The sequence below is a fragment of the Oculina patagonica genome, chromosome 5, assembly GCF_052425735.1.
Source record: "Oculina patagonica isolate OP01 chromosome 5, crgOcupat, whole genome shotgun sequence".
Classification (NCBI taxonomy): domain Eukaryota; kingdom Metazoa; phylum Cnidaria; class Anthozoa; order Scleractinia; family Oculinidae; genus Oculina; species Oculina patagonica.
The window spans coordinates 30,485,684-30,509,765 of NC_135762.1; the positions used below are offsets into that span (position 1 = coordinate 30,485,684).

Genomic DNA, 24,082 nt, shown 5'->3' on the forward strand with positions numbered 1-24,082 from the left:
ACTGAAGTTGAGTCCTTTCAAATGGAAGTCCTTTCCTCCAGAGAAAATAATTACCATGAATGTAACAAAACTGCTCTGCCAAGTCTTGGCGCAGCACAAGTTTATGTTGTAATGCACCCAGCAAGGCCTGGTATGTCGCAGCAGAACCCCTTTCTTGTTTCCAATGTTTTAACATGTGATATCCCCTTTCAGACAGCTGGTCATGAGCTTCATGTATTTCTTGAAGCTTTGCATCATTTATGTCTAGCCGTCGCCCAAGTTTTTTCCAATCTCCTGCAATTTTTTGACCCAGCTCTTCTAATTCGTCACCTGTGGGTGTGCCTTGTTTTACTACAAGGAGAAATGATTATATTATACAGTTAAAGCGGTTCACAGTACTTCAGGGCTTCTTGTATTTGGTATATTCTGACTACCACAGCTACCCCAGTAAGTCTGTTAAAATACTAATACATTTTGATGTTCCAAGGCTGACAACTTTAAAACTGCTCGGTGATAGTTACTTTTCTGTTGTTAACTATTACCCCTAGGCCTGATGAGTCTCACAAATGAAGAGCTCCGGATAAGAACGTCCCCTGGACTTTCTGGCTAAATCGAACGTTAATCAAAACAACTCCAAATTGCGCATGCAGGTTTGTTTACGTGTGCTTAACACTGTCCTTTGTTTCATTTGGCTGGTCTTTCGTTCGTTTTTGAAAAATTACACATGCAAAAGACAAGGTTTTTGCTGGCGCGGCGTCTTTTTGACTTTTCTTTTACAAACGATAAACAAAAGAAACCTTTTGTTCCGCAAAACAATGAAACCAGCTAAAGTTTTGGGATTACAGGCCTAGCCCCAACCCCTTAGCTTAACCCTAGCGAAAAAAGCTTAACCCTAAACCCCAAGGGTTAGGGTAGGTCTGACGCTAGGGTTTCATTTCAAATTTAGGGTTAAAAAGCTAAACCCAAGTTTAAGGGTTAGGGTTAGGGTTAGCGTTTCAAGCGGCTAGCTTTCACTAAAGTCTGCTTGCGGTTAGCTGCTTTTTGTTGTTTCGGGCAAGACTATTGTAATCTGTTACCGTTAGCTGTAATTTGAGGTGAAAGTGAAATAAAGACTGATTGTTGTTGAATGCTCGTGTTGTCACATTATACTAGTTTTGCTTTCAGTTAAGTGCCGCCGGCTTGCTCTCACTTCTATCTCCACTCCTTACATCATCACACATCTACAAAATCCCGCGAAAACAAGATAAACTAAGGCACGAATCGATTGATTGATTTATTGATTGATGAATATTTAATGAGGCACAGAAAAAAATTTGGCGAGGGAAGGTCCCCTGCCAAACCTATAAAGAATTTTTTTAAGTCTAAAACCAGGTCACTTCTCGGCAACTTTGTCGCGGCAGCACCCAAGCGGACCCTGCGAAACTCGCGTTGACAAAGTTCCCTGCAAGAAACCTCTTGTTTTAGGCTTTTTATGCGGCCAGGCTCAAAACTACCTTGGTTTGTGCAACGTCTTTTCCGAAGCGCTAAACAGCGCTGTTGTACAAAACAAAGGCAGAAACATGACTCAGTTCTTCGAGCGATGCTGTAAACTTACGGGTATTCAGACATAATGATGTCCTTCAACCACCTGGCAGCCGCACTTGAGCTAAAACTATAAACTTCTTCGCTTTACTTTCAAAGGCGCCATTTCGCTCAATTCAAACTCTTCCGCCTCTAACATGTGACCTTACGTCACAATGCAGTATCCAGTCCTACTCTACTCAAATCAACAAGAATCATAACAGCAGCTAGTCGAGGACATGCTTGTAAAATGGTTTCTCGCCTTCCGTAGACGCTTAGAAAACCCTGCAGGGAAAGATGTACACGCGATGCGTTGGAAAACTCAGACTGCTAGCTGACTGGGAGAACGTAAGCTTGCAAAATGCCTTTTTTGCATACATTATTTCTGAAAAACGAAGAAAAGACCAGCCAAATGCAACACAGGACAGTGTTTAGCACACGTAAACAAACCTGCATGCGCAAAATTTGGAGTTGTTTTGATAACGTTCGATTTAGCCAGAAAGTCCAGGGGACGTTCTTATCCGGAGCTCTTCAAATGTGTGAGCGGCAAGGTATGTGAGGTGAGGCAGCGGGGCAGAAATCAGGGTCGGCCAGGGTTTTAGATATACAGTACACAGGGGGATTTTAAATTAGATATACTATATTACGTTAAAATTGGGGCTTTATTAATCGGGCGTGGCCGATTTATAGTTTACCCTTTGGTCGTCCTAGACGATAGTCTCCTGTCGGCTAAAAATGACGGGAATAGCCTGGGCCAATCGGTTTCATTTCAGTTTTGACAGTAAATCGTTGTAGGAACACTGGATCGACTTTTGGGCTAATCTGCAATCTGGTTCTCTTCTTTGCTTCGGCGGGAGGACAGAGAAAAAAGCTTAAGGGGTAAAGTACTACAGTGGTACCCCGATATAACGATCTTCGATATAACGATATTCCCGATATAACGATGAATATGTTATGTCCCGGCAATAGTAAAATGTATGGGAAGGAACCCCGATATAACGATTCCTCGATATAACGATATAATTTTACTGCCCCCTTGGCATATCGTTATATCGGGGTTCCACTGTAATAATCACCATTGGGAACTGTAGTTGCTTTGACAAGTTGAAGCTATTTTTGTAAATAAAAGGGGTAACGTCATTCATGTCACGCAATGTTTTTGTGGGAAACTTTGAAACTAGACGCTTTGCTGGTCTCTACAAATAGCAGTGTGATCTGGCGGTACATTTTTTTGAGGCGGTCTCCACTTTAAAACTATTTTTTATATATTTAGCAAGAAGTAGGTCGATTTTCATTTTCGCACAGTTGGGCGTCAAAGTCGCCTGTCACAAAGAGTAGAATGTTTGCACAACATAGTTTGGATCTATTTTAGATTTGACTAGTGACGTTAGTAAGACACTTCTCAAGACGTCAGCAAAACATTGGCAATGGAATTTTTTACGAGATCAGTAAAGCTATCGAATGAAAAGATGACTTGAAAATGAAAACTTCAAATAATTATAATTAAATACCAATTGAATTTTAGATGAGAAATTCCGTAAGTGACATCTGTGTTCAAAATAGGAATTTTTGTACAACTTAAAGTTCCGAAAAAAAAGACCACATGTTTTGTAAAAATCACAGACAAACATGATCACGAAAACAAAAAAGGCCAATGGGTTTTATTCACGATACAACTTTCTTAAGAAGGAGTTTGTAAACAAGACAATGGAATCGAATTACATTTCACACGAAATTTGCATACATTTGAACTTGCAAAAAGAAGTATCTCTGCCGAGACATAATAGCGAGACCTTACATTAATAATTATTGTATTCTGATCTGATTTTTATTTTTTATGCATTAACTATTTGAAAGTGGTTCTCATCGATGAAAACAAAACGGTTTTTCATTCACTGCCTGAAGTATTTATAGACGTGAAAACATTCGCTTAATCAAATTACATTCTGCACGAAATATTTTGTATCCATTTGTCCCGAAACTTTGAGGAAATTGAAATCTTTGTGGACAGTACTGCATAAAAGCAGTTCATAGAATTGAATAAAAAGATAAGAACCATATTGATAAAGGAAATTTTAAAACTTTATTTTGGCTCATTTTGACGAAATTCAGGATTTTCAAAGACTGCCAGTACTAAACGGCTGTATCTTGTCTGTTTCTAACGATTTTGCTACGGTTTCGAACGAGCTAATTTTTCAACATGATATCATGGTAGCGGGCAGAAGTCGGTTCGTTTTGAATTTTTCAATACGGTATACAAGTTACAGGTCAATAAACAGACCCTCGAGACTGTACATTAAAAAACGTTTTGGGAACAAACCATTGTGAACTTATTTTCTATGTTGATCAGTAAAAATCCTTGATACGACATGGGCTTTGTTATCAAGTTCGTTAGTACGTTTATACTGCAAGGTGTATAACCTCAGATAATTATTATCAAATGTGTTTTGTTTTATTAGCGGTTTATACTCTAAGGTCTTAATGGTATGGGAGATCAAAATTAAGGCAAATTTCTCACGGTTATTATCTGATTGCTTGGCACAGATTAGTACGATACTGAATTGGTTAGGAAATGTAAACAAACATTAAATTGAATGAGAGTAGAAAGGGAGGGACAGGTGGGGTGAAAGGCTAAGGAGATGGAAAGGGAGGGAGAATTAAAATCCATGCTTGGTTGTATGACGCAACCTTTGACTTCTGTTGTTTTCTCACAAGAACAAAACTCAAGGTGGGGTTCTACCTGAATTTGAATGGAACTTTAAGATATTTAAAGAAGGGACTGAAGAAAAGAATGGAAACACCTCCAAACAGTTGACCCCCTCGCAAGAGCACTCCGGGTTGTCAGGAGACTGTTTGGTGTCCGTCCACCAATTTTCAACTTCAAATTAAAATTTTAAAATCACATTAAATCTCCAATATTTCTTATTTGTCTAAATTTTACTAATCCTTTGAGAAAAACTATCGCCTCCCAGACATCCCACAAAATCGTCCAAAAATTCACAAAATACTGCAAAACAAATATATATGGGATAAGTAAAGCTTTTTTGGATTCCTTGAAACGCTGCTGAAATGGTTTTCAGTGTTTTCTAGCCCTTATACTTTGGGTCAGTAATACTATTCTTCACCAGTTGCTATTACAGTAATGGTATTGAAACAAATACCTAATCATTGGTCAATAAGTTGTGATCATTTTCTTGACAATAGTAGTTACCTGATTAGGAGTTGTATACTGTTCCATTAAAGTGTAATAAGGGCTGGAAAATACTGAAATGCGTCAGCCACCTAAAGCGTTGGAAAAATTGGTCTTCAGGTAAAAACCCCGCCTTTATTAAGTATTGCGAAAAGGCTGCACTTTGCTAAGTGTTACAAATTTATATTTTCTAAACGTCTAATTCAATCGTTTATTTGTATTGTGCGAAATATATTTTTATAAATTGAGACCATTATGTCATTAAGTAATAATGCAATCTTGAAAACATTCCAGATTTTCATTATTAAATAGAAAGACGAAAAATTCAAATTTGGGAAAACAAGCCTGTCAAAATGACGTTGTCATGGTGATTTCAAGCTACTGGCACAATACAAAAATTAATCCTACCAAATTATTGCGAGATAAATTCTAGATAAACGCGCAAAGTTTGGCAGCGTTTGGTTGAATCTTGAAAAAGTTATAAGCGTCCAAAGTCAGCGCGGGCCTCAAAAGCCCCCCCCCCCCCGGCCTGAATAGGTTTAAGTGACTGTTCTTCCAGTGATTTTTACTGTACTGTACCCTGCCTTTAAGTAAAAACAGATAGCTAATTATTAAGCGCCCGATTTTAAGCTTCTCAAGCTTCTCAAGCTTCTTGTTATATAGGTATAAAGTATACTGTGTTGTTCCAAATTTTGGTATTTTGCATGATTTTAAGGGGAAATTTTACTGGGGTCATGTTTTTCAGGTATACAGTATTGGTATACCACTTACCACCCTGGCCGCCCCTGAGAAATCCCTATACTCCAAAAAAAGGCTATAAACCACAATTAAGCTACCTAAGTTTAAACTGTAGGCTAAATGGAGACTCACTACCATTTACACTAACTGGAGTGCCATGTAGGGTAACCGAAGGCTATTTAGGCTAACCGAATTGATCCCACGCCTTGCTGCCTCACTTTGTGACGACCCGCCCCCCTCTGATATAGCTTGCTGAAAAGGACCTTAACTTTTTCCTCAAACTAGTTGGAATTTTTAAGAGGGTAGCAAAGGGGGTGTTGTCATCCCATTTCACGCACAAATTTTAACCAAATTCACGTGTCACGTATACAGCAGAATTCACAAATCACGTGCTCTTTGTATTTTCACGCGTCACGGTCTAATATTTGCCCTGTTTTCATGCGTCGCGTTTTAATTTTTGGTCTTTTCACGCATCAACCCTTTGCTACCCTCTTTTAAAACTACTGCACCCTTTGGGTAGATGAAGCACCAAGCCAAGCTGATCAATTTCAGCTAAGGACTCGTTCGAAATTACTCCAGGGGGTCACTTCTTAGGACCCAGAGGGCTGGCCATGGGGTGGGTAGCATTTGAACTTTATGCTGAAATTATTGGGCTCTTCCGTTTGGGTTAAAAGCACCATGCTGATTAGTGATTAGTTTCTATGGCTCCAACTGGAATTCTTTAAGGGGGTTCTTTTTGGAACCAGTGGGGGAAGGGGTGGTTCCCTTTGGAGCTTTATGGTAAACTTATCGAGCATTCAAATGTGCTGTACACATACTGTAATTTACACACACAAGGCCTGCAGACCACTACACTGGGAGCTTGACGTGCCAGTACTCTTTGTGAATAGCGTGTGGGTTCTTTCAAATCCCCTGCTATAAGACTAAGGATACAGAAGAGCGGACCTAAGGTTTATCATCCTTTTCCGAGAAGACTAGAATGCCTAACTATTGGCAGATGTAATTGTACATTTAAGGCACTGAGCACATAATTTGACTCTTCAGTTATTTTAAGACCCTGAGTGTTGGTCTAGTCTGGGGCTATATGTTTCTGGTGTTAATTGCCGTTGTTGTTGTGCAACATTAATGGGTTTTAACTTGCTTTGAGAGAAGTAAGGTGTTACTTGATTAACAGTCAGGACATACTGGGAAGGAAACATTTTGAGGCCGGAAGGGGGTGGGGAAGGGACAACCTCTAGTGTCAGCCAAACTTCAATAGTTCTTGTGCACATTAATGACAAATTATTAAGGTAGAGGATGAGAGACCAGACATAGGTGAGGCGACATTTGAAATAAGCTGAGATCTTCTGTTTAAAATTCTCCACACTGGGTAACTGGGCAAAATCAATGCAGAGATGGTCAAAAGAGTCACTAAATACCATTAAAAATTTGTTAGTAAACCCAATAAAACGGTTAGAGCCTTTATGAGGCCCTTCCAGGGTAAATTCCGACAAGCGACATGGCCCAAAAAGTAGCGACAGCACATGAAATGAAATTGCGACAAACAATAACCTTTCTTGCCAAATTTCGACAAGTGACAAAAATGCCTAGAATGGCCAATGAAACAGCGACACCATGCAAGCATTTTGAAATTCAGACAAGTGACTCGGGGACCCCCCCCCCCCTGGCAGGGCCTCCTTTATCACAGGGAGATAGTTGAGGCCCTGCTGGGGTAAATTTGGACAGTCCACAGGGCCTAATTAAAGAGAAGCAACAGCAGTCATAGAATGAAATCACGACAAAAGACAACCTTTCTTGGCAAATTGTCAACAGCAATGTCAAGGCGATGTAAAGTATGATAAAACACTGAGGCATTTAAAATTCAGACAGGCAATACCGTATTTACTCGAATAAGCGCCGCAGCGCTTATTAAATTTTTCGTGCGTAAAGTGCGGCGCTTATTCGAGGGAGGCGCTTATAGGGCGGCGCTTATTTAAAATTTGGACGCCACAAAAAATCTTATCTTTTACAATAATTGTAAAGAGCATCTTTTGATTGTCAGTATTTGTCTCTTGCTGAAACAAAAGTGGCGCTAGCTTCCCTGGCAAAGTTTGCAGCATTCACATCATTTATTGATGTATTGTAAGAATGTTAAATAAAAAAACTAATGGACGAAAAACAATCACTTTGAACCGCAAAATATTGCTATTGATAAAAAGAAATGTTCTAGTTTGTTTTAGAGTTGCTTTGTAGTGCCATTTTTAGTTCCACGAAATTCATCAAATAAGCGCTGCATCGGGACTGCGGCGCTTATTCGGGGGCGGCGCTTATTATCTTTTTTGTCCCAAATGCGGCGCTTATTCAAGGGCGGCGGTTATTCGGGGGCGGCGCTTATTCGAGTAAATACGGTATGGTACCATTCACCACCACCCCAACCCCTGTCCTGGCAGGGCCTCATAACCCGGCAGGGGGTACTCTCCCAAAATACCTATATAGGTATACAGGTATGTGCCGCCCAACAGGGTCGTGGTTTTGGGCTCTCGATCTAGAATAGGGTATCCATTTTAGAGATAATTTCCAGAATGGGGTATGATATTTATTTTTATGATATTTCTCATGAATGTTTCAAATTATCAGCAGCCAAAACAGGGTGTTAAAAAATTGAACTGTTTCTAGAACGGGGTATCATTTTGAATGCAAGTTCTTTCTAAAACGGGGTGCTACTTTGGAGACCGGGGCGGCACATACCCACCCAAAACATACCTGAGTACCCCCCCCCCCCCAATCCCAGGCTCATAACTGTCAAATCGCTCACTCACCTATGCCCACGTCAGTTTTCTGTGAGGAGTTGGCATGAGAAATGTCTTCCATCTACAAACTTCAAAACTCCAACTGCAATCGCTTCGTCGTCAGCGGAAGTCAAGATAGTCTTGGCTAGTCTTGTTATTGAAATTTGATGTTATTTCTGCTGCATCGTTCAGGATAAACTGTCCTTCTTTGTCTGTCAAGTTGAAAGGTTTCTCCTGAATAACTCAACGACTCGACGGGAACGTTCGGTGGAGATGTACTTCCCCTCTCACAGCTAGTAGACAAGAGTTGATTCTTCTGAATTGAGAGGTACGATGCCTCAAAAATTAACAGATTTTGAACCAAGCCGGAAGCTCGACGAAACACTAAACAGCATGAAACAGCCCTAAACTTCTCAGCAAAAACTCTTATAAACGGGACTGTAGGTGATAACCATTAAAATTTGAAACATTTTCTCCAGTCGCTGGGACGGCTTTGTCACTAATCGTCACTAGTAACAGCACAAATTTCGCTCCACTATGATATAATTCCTTCGACGCTGGCAGACGCTTTGTCGTGCCTGCAATATGATCGCTGAAATTGATCGCGGGACAATGGGAGTTGCCGCAAACCGTATGATTGGCGTGTCACGCAGTATATATGTAACACACGTGCTTCTAAATACGCTTTCCGTGACTGATTTACATGTAAGTGCCCCCAGTCAGTCAAAATAAGCCTCACCCGGTAATAATTTATCCAAATATGCTGGCGAATGATTTTGTAGCGCTGTTGGCTTTTAATTCTATGTTGACTCAAAAGTTATAACCGCACATTCTAAATAAAGACCAAATGTCACGGAAGGCAACCAAATACATTTTATATTGATAATCGCTCAACGGTTTTTACTTTGCGACTGATCAAGGGGTAATTCCCGAAACGTTTCGCTAAACGAGAAAACATTTTAGCACTTTTTTAAGAAAACAACATTTTTATAGTACATGAACAAAGTGCTACACAGCAACTTATTATTTTTATCTACATTTTATATTGGCAATTGTTATCAGTGATATCAACTTCAATTTCGGCTTCAAGTTCTGACTGGCAATTTTGTGGCCACGTCTTGATGTGAATAAATAGACAAATTTTGGCGTTAGAGGCCTTCAATTTACGCAAGTACAGTCAACTCTCTATAAGACCTCTATAAGACGGACACCTGGTGATGGTCCCTGCCGTTTTTCAGTCATTTTACTGTATCCAAACTCCCTATAAGACGGACACCTCTCTAAGACGGACAACGGACACTTTGAAATCATTAACGGACACTTGTTTTCAGTTTTTTATCATGTTTTATTGGTGAAAATACTTCCAAACTTTGTATCGACCTAAAGCAAAGTTAGTCAGCGCCCTAAGGATATATACGTGCATACCAAGCTTACCAACCCAACAACAATGTCACTTTAACGTAATTACGTGTATGGGCACTAAAGAGGTCGTTTTCTCCTTACAGTATTACATTTGTAGAAGCTCTCAACTGTTGCTTTAACAAGCGAATACGGTCCTTTTATTATGTTAGTCTTGTTGCAGTTAGCAAAGGTTTGTTGCATTGTGCAAAGGTCTAGCTTTATTATCTGAGAATTACTGGTGTCATGTTACCTCGACTCGCTACAAGGCGGACACCTCTCTAAGACGGACAGTTGCGGCAGATCCCGAAGGTGTCCGTCTTAGAAAGAGTTGACTGTAAATTAAAATAGAGATAGTTATACTCACTGAAATCACCTATTTCAGCAAAACACGGCAAAAGGATTTCGAGATGTCGCGATCGCGTTCTTGTAATTAAATATACGTGATTATTAATCTTTCAGAATTTTTCGCATAATTTCGCTTTGTTTTGCTTAATTCTTTCGGCTTTAACAGTTCATCCGTCCTCGTCCCATCTTGAAGAAATGAAGGCCAGAAACCATGTAAAATTCTATTAGCACAACACGAGAATAATTAAGGAAACATGAGAAAACTAAACGTCCCATGCCCAAACAGAAAAATGATTTTCAACCAATTTAGCAAATTTACTTACTTAGGCCCGTCGCTCCAGGTGGAGCATAGGCCATTGACAACACCTCGCCAGCGAGCTCGACCTTGGGCTTTTTGCACAGCTTCCTTCCAGGTGTAACCCATTATCTTAAGCTCTGCATCCGTGTCGCGACGCCAGCTGTTTTTGGGTCGACCTCCCCTTCTCTTCCCCTGGGGTTCCAAGTCAGGGACTGGCGAGTGATGTTGCTTGGTTCTTTTCGCAGGGTATGGCCAATCCAGCCCCATTTTCTCTTCAGAATCTGCCTGCCTACTGGTTCTTGATCACCTCGCTGCCACAGCTCCTCATTGCAAATTTTCTCAGGCCACCAAATGTTAAAGATACGCCTCAGACAACTTTTTATGCAAGTTTGAGCAAATAGAATAACCAAAATATCAAGCGAAAGAATTGAATGTAGTAAGGAATGCGCTAAAGAGAAGAGATTAACAGCGGGGGCAGCTGTAGCGGGAACTATCCTTAGTTTTGCTTTTCTTTGCTACTAACTGATAAACATGAAAAGGTTTAACCAAAACCAAATTAAAGTAATCACTCTGACCAAACACAAAAGTAACAGACATTCCAGTGAACCAATCAAGGTTCAAGGTCATTAAGCCTGGTTCACACGTGCTAGGCAAGCGCAAACGCAAACACGGTTCACACGTGTAACGCCAGTGCAAGGAACGAAAGAGACGCAGACGCAGCTGAAGTTTTTTTTCCAAGATGGCGGACAAATCAAGCTTCAATTGCTTACGTTTCGGCTTGCACTTGTGTTAAGTCTGGCTGGTTCACACGTGCGACGCAAACGCAACGCAAATTGAAGGAAGCACACTGGTGAACTACCGTAACGCAAATGGAAATGCAAGCACAAGCCAGGTGCAAGAAAACGGACAATTCCTAATTTCTTGCGCTTGCGTTGGCTGGTTCACACGTGTTTTTCCTTGCGTTTGCGTCGCATGTGTGAACCATGCTTTAGGCCAAGTAACCGCGCCTTCCTCGCAAGAAGCATGTACACAAGTGAAAAGAGAGACTGCACTGTTTCGGGAGAAAACGTGATTTTATTGCAACTGAATATACACGCAACTTTTTAAAACCTAGAAGTGTTAACTAATTCAGTTATTGAAGAGGACGGCTACTGCCCTTTTCAGTATGCCAGGCTCTCACTAGTTTTAGCCTGTTCCAGGCTAACGGTGGAACAGTGGGGTGAAAAAGCTGGTGAGTGTGAAAGCGGGCGAGGGAAGGAGAAAAAGCGCAGCAAGCAAAGGACGAAGAGCGGTTCTTTTCTTCCTTTGTTCGGTTCTTTTGCCCCACTGACCGCCCGCTTTTTCACCCCATTGTCCGAGAGGCTGGAACTGGCTAAGATGTTTTATTACCTTCTTCACTACGAATCCACAAACATCACATGGTATTTTTGGCTGTAAGATAATCCACTATTAGGTATCACGCAGTAGCTAGAAAGCAGTCGTCTGCAAAAGATCTTAAGCACGTCAACTGTCACATAACTGTTACCACGGCTAGCGTTTGCAAGCTAAGAACTGAATACAAGTTACAATCCAGTACAAATATAACACGGTATCTGTACTGTACGAAACAGACTATAAAATTTCATAACTTTTTACAAAAATGGTCTTAATAACGCCCTAACTATTAAAAGCTTTTACTTCTAGTCTACTGGAGATATTCAAAATACACCAGATCATCAGTGGATCATGTTACAGCCAACAAATTACTTCTTACAAAGATTAGCCGAACGTTTCTTCAGAAGGATGTCTAAAGCACCTTACAAATGCCACCCAAGTTGGTGTAAGTACGTAGATCATCAACAAGCTTTTTCGGCCTCATCTACGTAGGATATTCCTGAATAAGAAGGTCTCTTAATAGAGAGGTTAAGCATGACGTTTACGGCAAACGGCAAACGGCAAAAATGAAACTTTTGCCGTTCCTCTTCAGTTGTGTGTACAGTGGAGTGAAACTAATTATATTTGCAATGAATAGTAGGAGACGTTATTCCATTTCTGTGTGCTTTATTTACGGATTAGAAGAAAAAAACTCAAAATCAGAAGTTATTTTTGCCGTTTGCCGTCTGCCGTTAACGTCATGCTCAACCTCTCTAATAGTTCTCCTCAGGTCACCTAAGTCACGTTTTACCTTTTTCTTAGTTATATATTGTACGTGCGCCCAACGTCAACATGGTCGGGTCCAAGCTAATTCAACTGAATGTCTAGAGCACGTTGATAATGCTTCTTGGCCTGCTGCAGGTTACCCAAGTCATGCTGTACAGCAGCTATGTTATTGTACATATCCGCGACATCAACATGGTCGGGGCCAAGCTTTTTCAGCAGAATGTCTAGAGCACGTTGATAATGCTTCTTGGCTTGCTGCAGGTCACCCAAGTCATGCTGTACAGCAGCTATGTTATTGTACGTATATGCAACATCAACATGGTCGGATCCAAGCTTGTTCAGCATAATGTCTAGAGCATCTTCATAAAGCTCCTTGGCTTGCTGCAGGTCACCCAAGGCACGTCGTACAATACCTAAGTTATTGTACGTACGTGCAACGTCAACATGGTCGGGGCCAAGCTTTTTGAGCTTAATATCCAGAGCACTTTGATAATGCTCCTTGGCCTGCTGCAGATCACCCAAGTCATGCTGTACAATACCTAAGTTATTGTACGTACGCGCAACATCAACATGGTTGGGTCCAAGCTTGTTCAGTAGAATGTCTAAAGCACGTTCATAATGCTTCTTGGCTTGCTGCAGGTCACCAAAGGCACGCTGAACAGCACCAAAGTTATTGTGCATACGTGCAACGTCAACATGGTCGGGTCCAAGCTTTTCAAGCTGAATGTCTAGAGCACGTTGATAATGCTCCTTGGCCTGCTGCAGGTCACCCAAGACACGCTGTACAATACCTAAGTTATTGTACGTACGTGCAACATCAACATGGTTGTGTCCAAGCTTTTTCATCTGAATGTCTAAAGCATGTTCATAATGCTCTTTGGCCTGCTGCAGATCACCCAAGTCATGCTGTATAGCACCTAAGTTATTGTACGTAAGCGCAACGTCAACATGGTCGGGTCCAACCTTTTTCAGCTGAATGTCTAGAGCACGTTGATAATGCTTCTTGGCCTGCTGCAGGTCACCCAAGTCATGCTGCACAACAGCTATGTTATTGGAAGTAGTCGCAACATCAACATGTTCAGGTCCAAGCTTTTTCAGCTGAATGTCCAAAGCACGTTCATAATGCCCCTTGGCTTGCTGCAGGTCTCCTATCTCGTACTTTTCTTCACCCAAGCCGGTGTAAGTACTCGCAACATCAACATGCTTGAGTCCAAGTTCCTCCTCAGCAAAAGCTTTTAATTCATAAAAACCGCGCATCAATTTTGTTTACTTTATTTAGATTTAAGCTATTTCTTTAAGTATGCATGACTGTTATTTCTTCATTACACGACTGTGGTATTCAGAGGGTCATTGACTAAAATCAACCAATCCGCTTGCTCCATTGCCGGTCCAATCGAGCTTATATTCAAAACAAAGGATTTCTCTTATCATGCAATGCATCAATGTGAGGCTGAGGTTTTCTAACGTATTGTTTTGAAAATTCAGCGGCGCCATTATGCAATTAATCGGTCTGTTGGGCCACATATTCACTTATAAATTGCTCACAAAAGAAAAAAAAAAAATAAACTTCACTCGGATGGAAAACCATCTAATACTTTTCCAATCAACAATGTTTTGTAAAAGATCTTTGGGGATTCAATTCTATTCCACCGAAACACCTGGTGGGTCTTTGGTCAGAATCTTGTTCTTTTTTACACGTCCGGTATTGCGCTTATGTGTATAAAAATCTTTTTCAGTCGTGATACAAATCTCTTATAAACCAACCTTGCTCAGGACCGTACCGTACTGGTAGAACATTGGCCCTCGGTCTTTTTTGTACGGACCACGCTGTATCGTTCTGACCTCGGGCCAATAGGCAATTTACCTTTCGTCAAAGGTAAATTGAAATTTTCTCGACGAGAAACGGTGACCTATCATTTTTTTTTTTTGCTGTTTTGAATTGAGTAGTAACTTTCTTCTGTAGAATAAATGTGGACCAATCCTCAGTGCAGAATAAGAAATAATCGTCGGAAACGTGAGTTTAGCAAGCAATCGTGACTATCGTGATATTAGAAGGATTTTTTGGGCATAAACAAAGTGCTGTTGCTCCTAAACGTGCATGGGCACCCCCCATTTTTATTTCAAAATTTAGGTTCCTATAGCATAAACAATCAATAGGCAAAGTTTGACAAAAATCTCAGTACAGGTTACTGAATGACCTTAAATGGAAATTTAACGTACCTGGAATTTCCATTAAAGACAACTTGCATGCCAAGTAGTCTTCCTTCAAGATAGTTGTCATTAGCGTTATGGTCTCCATATCAAGCTCGTCCTTAACCTTCTCTGTAATGAGGCACTCCTCGGCTACTTTATTTAGGTGACCAGAGCGATAATCATCACACAGCCGTTCAAGAATCTCCAGGGTACCACATTTGACGGTTATTTTTATGCTACCCTTGTCAAAGTTTACATCCACTAGGTGAAGTTCTCCAACTAAGTACACATACATGTCACGTAATCCTGTATATGAAGAGAGATCAAATTTTCCCACTGCCTCAACAGCCTTCTCTTCCATATATCTGTTCACCTTTTTTCTTGCTTGTTGAGGATCTTGTTCTCCCGAGTTTCTGCTAAAAGCACTTGCACACCTAATCTTAAAGGACAAATTTCCTGAAACAACAGCAAAAAATAATTAGCTTTTTGTTTTCCTTCAGGTAAGTGGATAGGGGACCGTGTATTTTTTATGGGGTGTGGGGGGTGGATTGGGGGGGGGGGGGGGGGGGGCTGGTGAGTTAAAGGAGGAGGCATGACAAATAATAGCCTGCAGAAAAATGTAAACATTACTTTTTACAACATAAAAATAATCAACTACATCCAGAGACAGCTTTTAAGAAACAGAATTGTAAGAAAACATGGAACAATTGTTAAGTAACAGCATCATCATAATGCAATATCATTTAAATTATAATATATACAATTTAGACAAAAACCTCAACATGAAATTCTTCCACTGCTCTACCTCGTTCAGGATTTGGTTTCGACCTTTGTCGTTTCAGACCACTTCTTACTCCACTTGATTCTTCTTGATCTTTGCTTGAAGCTCCAACCTCACATGTAGCTGCAGTAGCAGGCGGGATTTTTCTTGTCTCTTTTTCTTCTGGTACTGGATCAGCAGGCAGCTGAATGGCAAAAGTTCCTTTAAAGATATGCAAGGCGAATTTAAAAAAATGCATTTACAGGGAGCCATGATCTGCCCCACGTACTTAATATATGTTGTGGCCCGATTTAAGTGCACAGCTGACTAAGACAGAAATACTTGTAATTCTTTTCTCATTCATTGGTAGTTGGAAGATGTCAGTGAACAGGAACGCGCAAGCAAAATTATAAAAAGTGTCAAAAAAACCATGTGATTCATTCATATTGATGGTAGAAATTAAAATGTTTTGTTTGTTTAAGGGTTCTGGATCCAATTGTTCAAAAGAGGGTTAAGGTGTCACCTTAGGCTAAAACCACAGGTTAGCTCTCATGTTCAAAGGTTACTAGGTTACGGCTAACCTCGGGTTAAACACCTTAAAGTGTTAACCAACCTCACGATGTGGGTAAGGGTAAGTACCTCTCACAAGGGGTAGTACTCGAGCATAGGGGGCGAAGCAGGCAGGGGGCAGCAGGAGGGGGGCAGGGGGCTGCCCCCAACGAAAATTTGTGGGGAGGGACTGTTCGTTGGCCTTCGAATAAAAATCAGAGAATCTTTGGAAATCTTCGGTCTAGAAACTGTTTAGAAAACAAAAAGTCGTTCCAAAACGCTCCGCCGCCTCTGTCGAGGAATTCTTAAAGCTAAATCACTGTATCAGGAAAACCATGCGAATAATTTTACGAGGAATGCTAACATCACCTATGCCAAAATTTCTTACAAAGGAGCCGACAAACCGCTAACATATATTATCCCCCACGTCACATAATTTAGTTACGTGACAGTGGAGGCAAAACGGCCAAAGATATTAATTACTTCCCTTAGCGTTACTATTTATGTGATGTAGGGGTATCCCGAGCCTTTTTGAAAGAGGGTTTCATTACGTCCGAAATCAGTCACTCGAGAAGAGTTGCAACACACGAGTTAAGAAATGAATGTCACGACTGCACGATGTGGAGTTCAGTGCACTAAACGTTGATTTAACATTGCAGAAAATATCAGGCGGGGTCTCCCATATGAAAGGGACGCCAGAATAATTGTCGGAAATTTTTAACTTAACCCCTAACATAGACCAAGCTGGTTATGGCTCAAGCTTCTCTGACCTCTTTTTTTGTCGGGTGGCACCTACTTCAAGCACACTAATTGATCTTATTGTTACCACAAGAAAGGACCTGATTCGGGGTGCCGGCTCATTTCCTCTGGGTATTTCTGATCACAATCTTGTATATGCTTCTGTTAGATTGGCGTCTAAACGCCCTCCACCAAAGATTGTGCAAATTCGTAACTACAAGAAACTCAACGAGGAGAGTTTTAAACGAGACATCGAGTGTGCTCCTTTTCAAGTAGCTACGATTTTTGACGACCCTGACGATTCATTATGGATGTGGAACAAGTTATTTCTTCAAATTGCGGAAGTTCACGCGCCATTGAAAAAGGTAAAAGTAAGGAGCCACTCACTCCCATGGATCTCTAATGATATCAGGAGAAAAATGAACAGGCGATTTAAATTATACAAGGAGGCGGTCAAAACAAAAGACGACAAATTATGGCAGGATTTTAAATCTCTCAGAAATAGCATTACGGCTGACGTTAGGAGGGCCAAGGCGGCATATTTCGCAAGCCAGGTTGATGAGGTTAAAACTTCTAGTGCTTACTGGAGACTCGTAAAGAAAGCAACGTATTTGTCCAAATGCCACAAACCAATTGGCCCACTTAAGCGCGACGACGGCAGTCTCGCCGTATCAGACATCGAAAAGGCCGACATGATGAATACATATTTCTCAACGATTGGCACGACACTAGCAGTTCAATTATCTGTGCCACAATTTAACACCGAACAGGACTCTGCCGATAACCAGCTCGATATTCCAACCTTATCTACCATCGAAATCCAAGCCAGCTCAGTAAAACGCAAAATATTGACCTTAAAAGGAAACAAAGCAACCGGCCCCGATGATATTGCCCCGAGATTGCTAAAACTAGCCGAGGAAACCATCGCCCTACCTCTGACCTCTCTGTTTGCCCTAAGCCTAAAGCGGGGCACTGTCTACACAGAGTGGAAAACAGCCAAACTGACAGCAGTTTACAAAAAGGACGACGAAACAGACAGAGGAAACTACAGGCCCTTATCTATCCTAAGTGTACCCAGTAAGATTATGGAGTCATGCATCAATGACATGATCGTGGACCACGTGTTCAACGCTAATCATCTAGTAACGGATAACCAATGGGCGTACCGCAAGGGTCATTCCACCGAACTCCTCCTCGTACATCTGACGGAAACCTGGAGGCAAGCCGTGGACTCCGGTCTAGTGGTAGGCGTTGCTTTTATTGATTTCAAGAAAGCGTTTGACTGCGTTAATCACGAAATTCTATTGTCAAAACTCCAGTGCAAATATGGTATACGCGGCCCCCTACTAGCATGGTTGACAAGTTATCTAACATCCAGGTCACAGTATACGGTCCTGAACGGACAGAGATCTAGCTACAGCTCTGTGGTATCCGGCGTTCCACAAGGTAGTGTTCTGGGGCCCACGCTGTTCGTCCTGTATACAAGCGATCTCGTGGAGTCTGTACAGTCAGCCGCCGTGTATATGTACGCAGACGACACTACTCTTTACTGTATTGGAAACAGTATAGAGGAAGTCTCGTCAGCCCTTAATCAATCCCTTAAAGAATTATACGACTGGTGCACTACCAACAAGCTCACTCCCCACCCGAAAAAGTCGGAATGTATGCTTATCCACAAAGGATCTATCACTGGCCCCCTTCCTCCGATACTGCTAGGAGGGAACTGCCTTAATTGGGTGAAACATAGCCGACTCCTGGGCGTTGACATAGATGACAAACTAAGTTGGTCTCCACATGTCAATAGCCTAAAGAAGAACTTTGCAAATAAACTAAGCCTTATTAAGAAGTGTAGGTTTTTACCGAAGCAAGTTCTTTTAAAGTTATACTACAAAGTCATAATCCCGTCCGTCACGTACGGTATAACCGTCTGGGGAGGCATGAGTCGTCAAGACGACTTTGACGCACTTGAGAGGTTGCACTGCAGAGCGGCAAGGATCATTTTTAACCTACCTAAAGACATGTCATCTACTGAAGTCCTTGACCGCGCTAAATGGGACACTTTTAAGAAACACGTACAAACTTTCGATTCTGAAACTTATCTATAAGATCTACCATAATGACTCCCCCTCTTGCATGGCTCGACTTGTAACCAAGTTTCAACACTCGTACAATTTTAGAAAAAAAACATTTACTAATTCCCCCATCATTTAATACCAATTCAATGAAACTTTCAACATCTTACAGAGGGGCAGTGCTCTGGAACCTTTAACCAGGAGAGTGTCACGAGGCGATGTCCCTCAGGAGTTTTATGACAATGACCAACAAGTCGAACATAATTAAAAATACCAATTTTAACAATCTTTATTGTAAGAGATCTTAGCGATTTTTATCTTTTTATCATTGTAACAACTTTAGCAATTTATCTATTTTTAGCAATTAGTTTAGCGTTTTTATTTTTTAACCTTAATATAGTTTTAATGTTTTTATCTACTAGTTTTAATGTTTTATTTACACACGACCCCACAAGCTATGTAGCTTTTTTTATCCCATCGTGTATAAATAAAGGTTTTGATTTGATTTGATTTTGATTTTTTAAGATACCGTTATTCATGCTTGATTGGTCTAGACTCCAACACAGTATGGCAATGTTTTTGCAGTCAACTCTCTCAAAGACGGACACCCTCGGGACCGGCCGCAGCTGTCCGTCTTAGAGAGGTGTCCGCCTTGTAGAGAGTCGAGGTAACATGACACCAGTAAATTCTGAGATAACAAAGCTAAACCTTTGCACAATGCAACGAAACCTTTACTAATTGCAACAAGGTTAAAATAATAAAAGGACCGTATTTACTTGTTAAAGCAAAAACTAAGAGCTTCTACTGTAAGTATAAAAAGACTTCTTTAGTGTCCACTGACACGTAAGCAGAGAAGTAATCCGTTAAAGCGTCATTGTTTTTGGTTGGTAAAGGAGGCAAAAAAGGGGACGGCCTAGCCCTTTTTTTCCTCTGTCGAATGCGTTTCCTACTTTTGGGTTGGTCGGTCGGATAAAAAAGGAAAAAATCAGGAAACGTGGTCACAAAATCAACATGGCGGCAATGGAGAAAGAAAAGATCAATGGAGTGGTTAAAGAGACTGAGACTTTGCAGATAAGGAAACTTTCTGTATTGAATCAGAAGAAAAAGAGGCCTGCAACTTGGCCCTCCGTGATTTAAATATTGTTTTTCTAGGTCCTGTATGTAGCATAACCCTGGCTTAAGTACAGCTAAAAATATTGGCATTCTGTCCTAAACATGTGCACCCTGAGTAAGAACTTTTAAAACCTTAAGGTGGCTCGACCCAGTTTTTTTCTAGCGATACCTATCAACTTTGAAACTTCATACTTAAAGGGATTAATGTCAATGACATATCTACTATATCACATGGATTACACATAGACTGAATTACAAAATGATATAATTTTTCGGGAGATCGGAATGAATATCACGTGACAATGACGTCACACAGGTTTTTGCTCTGAATCGAATTTTAACCCGTAACCGCATTTTCTCTCGAGATCCTCCACGCTACGTATACCTTGGCTGTTTGCCTTCAGCTCTGCGGAGTTTCATCGAAATCTACAAGAGGAATTTTGAAAAATCTTGGAATTTCTTTTTTCGGAAGGTGGCCAAGCGTAATCATTTTACGCGTGGTGCACAGAAATTCGATGTTGTGCTCAACTTGAAACAATAGGAAATCCCAGAGCACAAAATTATTCAAAACTTCGAGATCGCTTCAATATTTACTATATTTTGCGTTTATATTAGACAACCTTAAAAGTTTTCAATGAGCATGAAATTCAGGAATTGTGCAGTGTACTGATCAATTGCCACTCTGAAAAATTTTGGAGAAAATTCATCGACGAGTTTTGAAATAATCGCTTTTTTGCGAAAGTAGGCGTAAAATTGGTAAATAGAGCTAAACATTGAGCTTCACTATGATTCATATATTTCATATTTTTCGAAATCGCGCAAGTCTACCTACTTCTTACGGTTTGGATATCGCATATGGGACTTTTTAAAAGGAATGAGGGCTAAAGCCTCTCATCAAACATCAAAAAAGAAGCAAATTTCTTTATATGAAGTCTTGTCTTTATTTTACGCATAAATTATACCATCTAAAAAGAAATTCCAAGAAATTTCAAAATTCCTCTTGTAGATTTCGATGAAACTCCGCAGAGCTGAAGGCAAACAGCCAAGGTATACGTAGCGTGGAGGATCTCGAGAGAAAATGCGGTTACGGGTTAAAATTCGATTCAGAGCAAAAACCTGTGTGACGTCATTGTCACGTGATATTCATTCCGATCTCCCGAAAAATTATATCATATTGTAGTTCAGTCTATGTGTAATCCATGTGATATAGTAGATATGTCATTGACATTAATCCCTTTAATGTCAAAAAACTGGGTCGAGCCACCTTAAATTAAATTAAAGCTGTAAGCGAGACGATGAGCATCCCAGTCCCTTTCATATGGAACTTGGAAGTCCTCTTCCCCAGGAAGGAGACATACTTACCATGAATGTAACAAAACCGCTCTGCTAAGTCTTGGCGCTCTACAAGTGTATGTGTTAGTGCATGGCACAAAGCCTGGTAAGTCGCAGCAGAACCTTTTTCTTGTTTCCAATGTTTTAACATGTGATATCCCCTTTCAGACAATTGGTCATGAGCTTCATGTATTTCTTGAAGCTTTGAATCATTGATGTCCAGCCGACGCCCAAGCTTTTTCCACTTTCCTTCAATTTTTTCGCCCAACATTTCTAAATCGTCATTTGTGGGTGTGCCTCGTTTTACTACATGGAGGAATAATAATATGTATAGGTTAAGAAGTTCACAGTAATGTAAGGATTCCCATTCTTGGTATATTTTGACTATCACAGTCAAAATAATGTGCCTATTTTGTCTTCCAAGGATAACAACTTTGGAACTTCTTGGTGAACATTTCTTTTAATACATATTATTTAATATATGTTCTTCAAGTTGACAAAATGCACATTTATTCCAATTTAAAAGAAATCTGTCAAGGGGGTGGACGGAGGGGGGGGGGGGGGGGGGAGAGGGGGGGGGGGGAACTATGTTATATACACAATATGGGTATGCGCCACTGCATGCGGTCTCATTTTTGACCTTCTATGTCTGTCATGGGTTTCAAGTTACGCCTTTTAGGCTGAAAAGATTCACTGAATGGGGAAATATATGTCTATTTACATCTTTCTGTTTATCTAAAGCTGTGTTCACACTAGACCGAAACATGATTAGTCTGATCACGAATGAAACGTGTTGCATGCACAATTCATGATCGAATCGTGATTATTCTGAACATGTTTGAAACAACCTCACGAGGTAGTTTCAATCATGATCAGAGTAAACACGCAGGGCCGTAACCAGACCTTTGGCATAGACGAGGCAGTCTTGATGGAAGGTTCTAAGAGCATGCCCTCCAGAAAATTTGAAAAACTAGGAGCTCAGAAACTCTTTCTTAAACATTTTTCATAAGGTGTTTCTTGAGAAAAATCAATCTTGTTGAACTAAGGATTTTTTTTTCCAACCAAACGTATTTTGTTTTTAATTTTGGGTTAAAATCAAGACGAGTCAAGTGCCTCGTCTTGCCTCTTGCTAGTTACGGCTTTGAAACACGTGAAAAATGGCGGGGGTCTGGAGGGATGACGAGTGCCCAAAAGCTCCAAAATTGGGCCTAATATGAGACCTAATGTTTATTTAAAACATGGGCTGATGAAGTGATATATTAAATTTAATTATCACGGATTGGTTGAAAGCAGACTACGTATTTGGCAGAACATCGCAACGAAAGTTAACGACGGCAGATACAAGCACACAGCATCGCAATGCAAAACCAACATTCGCCAACAATTCTTCTTGTAACGAATTGAAGATAGAGCAAATTCTGACAATAATATCCCCTTGCTAATCCCCAGCCTATGCCCGGGTTACCTCCCCCCACCCCCCTTACTAGGGAACTTAAGCACCAGACGTTTTCTAGGCGGCGACGGCGACCGGAAGTAAATTTCACTTTCGATTCACGTTTCCCGCCGAAATGTTCAGCCGTCGCGACTCGGCGCCGACGTTACTTTGCCTGTTTTGACGTTGCCTGTAAAACGCGAGTTTTGCCTTGTGATTTTCGTGCTTAATGCCATTTTGCACTTAAATTTTTGCACGTATCCGAAGCTTCAATTGTTATTCTATCGTTTTGGAGCCTGTACCTCGAGGAATTAAATATTTCGTGCATTTTTAGATGTCTACAGCAGTACAAATGTAAGTGTTGAAAGCATTTTGTTTATACGGTGGTTTATCTAATTTATCGTGTTAAGTTTGCAGTTTCAGCTGTAATTTTCGGTTTTTGGTTTTTTAACGATTCTTACGCTTCTATGATTACGATTGTCATTATCCAAAATGTAAAGCGCCGAGGTTTCTTTGTTGTCATTCAGTGTATTAGAATAAACAGCCGCCTGTAAGATCACCACGCTGTTTCTATAAACGACTGTCTTAATATATAAATTGCTAGCGAATTGCATGTTCCGGTTCAAGAAAAAAAAAGGCCACAGCATGATTTATTTCGGGAGACAATCTTGGACAGATTACACAAGCACGATCATCTACACATCGAGCTCTGAACTATGCTTAACATTCAGCTTCCTCGATGTTTTGAAGCTGGATAGAAATTCTTGCTTAGAAATTGTGCAGAATTTTATTTTTCTTGGAGCGGTAGCTCTCCTTCAGCACCAAAAATTCTTCGTCCGAAAATATTTTCCTATCAAACGATAACAGCAGCATTTCTTTGGAAAAATTCTCACACAGTTTCTCAGTGAGTTTTTGCGCCAGGGTTTGAAGTGTCTGAAGTAGGTTGCCGTCGCGAAAACTTCGCTTGCTTAAACCATGTACTTTTGCTGCAATGACGGCGCCCTCTACGCCAGGTTCCCTCGGTTACAGACGTCGCCGTCGCCTCTAAAACATCGGTACTTTTTTTAGTTCCCTACTTACTTGATGCGGGCAGTTGCTTGCAAGAGGCAGACACATCAGAAAATTCCTCCATCTGTAAAGTTCAAAACTCCAACTGCAGTTGCTTCATCGTCAACGATAGTCAAAATAATAGCTCCATGGGTCTTGCGATTGGAAGTGTCAAGAAATTCTGCATCTTTCAGGAAATACAGTGCAAGTTCTTGTGTTAACTTGAAAAGTTTCACATGAAATAACTCTTTGCTTCTGCCATCAACAACATGAAGGAAATGCACTTCTTCTCTCAGCAAATTTACTGAGGTATGATGTCTGATCGTGAACTAACAAATCTTAAATTACTACCAAACCGGAAAATCGATAAATCTTGAAAACACCTCTTAACTTCTTAGCAACAGTTTGAACTCCAGATGATAATCATT

The 24,082-nt window shown here is 40.7% G+C and overlaps 1 protein-coding gene across 1 annotated transcript in view; it reads right to left on the reverse strand.

Annotated features, from left to right (window-relative positions):
• The window catches only part of LOC144655131 (uncharacterized), a 93,858-nt gene that overhangs the window by 35,167 nt on the left and 34,609 nt on the right, over positions 1-24,082 (reverse strand). The window contains exons 4-5 of the mRNA XM_078515345.1: positions 15,417-15,593; positions 14,639-15,067 (exon numbers count right to left, since the gene is read on the reverse strand). Coding sequence (XP_078371471.1) covers positions 14,639-15,067; positions 15,417-15,593 — 606 coding nt within the window. The remainder of the gene's footprint in view (positions 1-14,638; positions 15,068-15,416; positions 15,594-24,082) is intronic.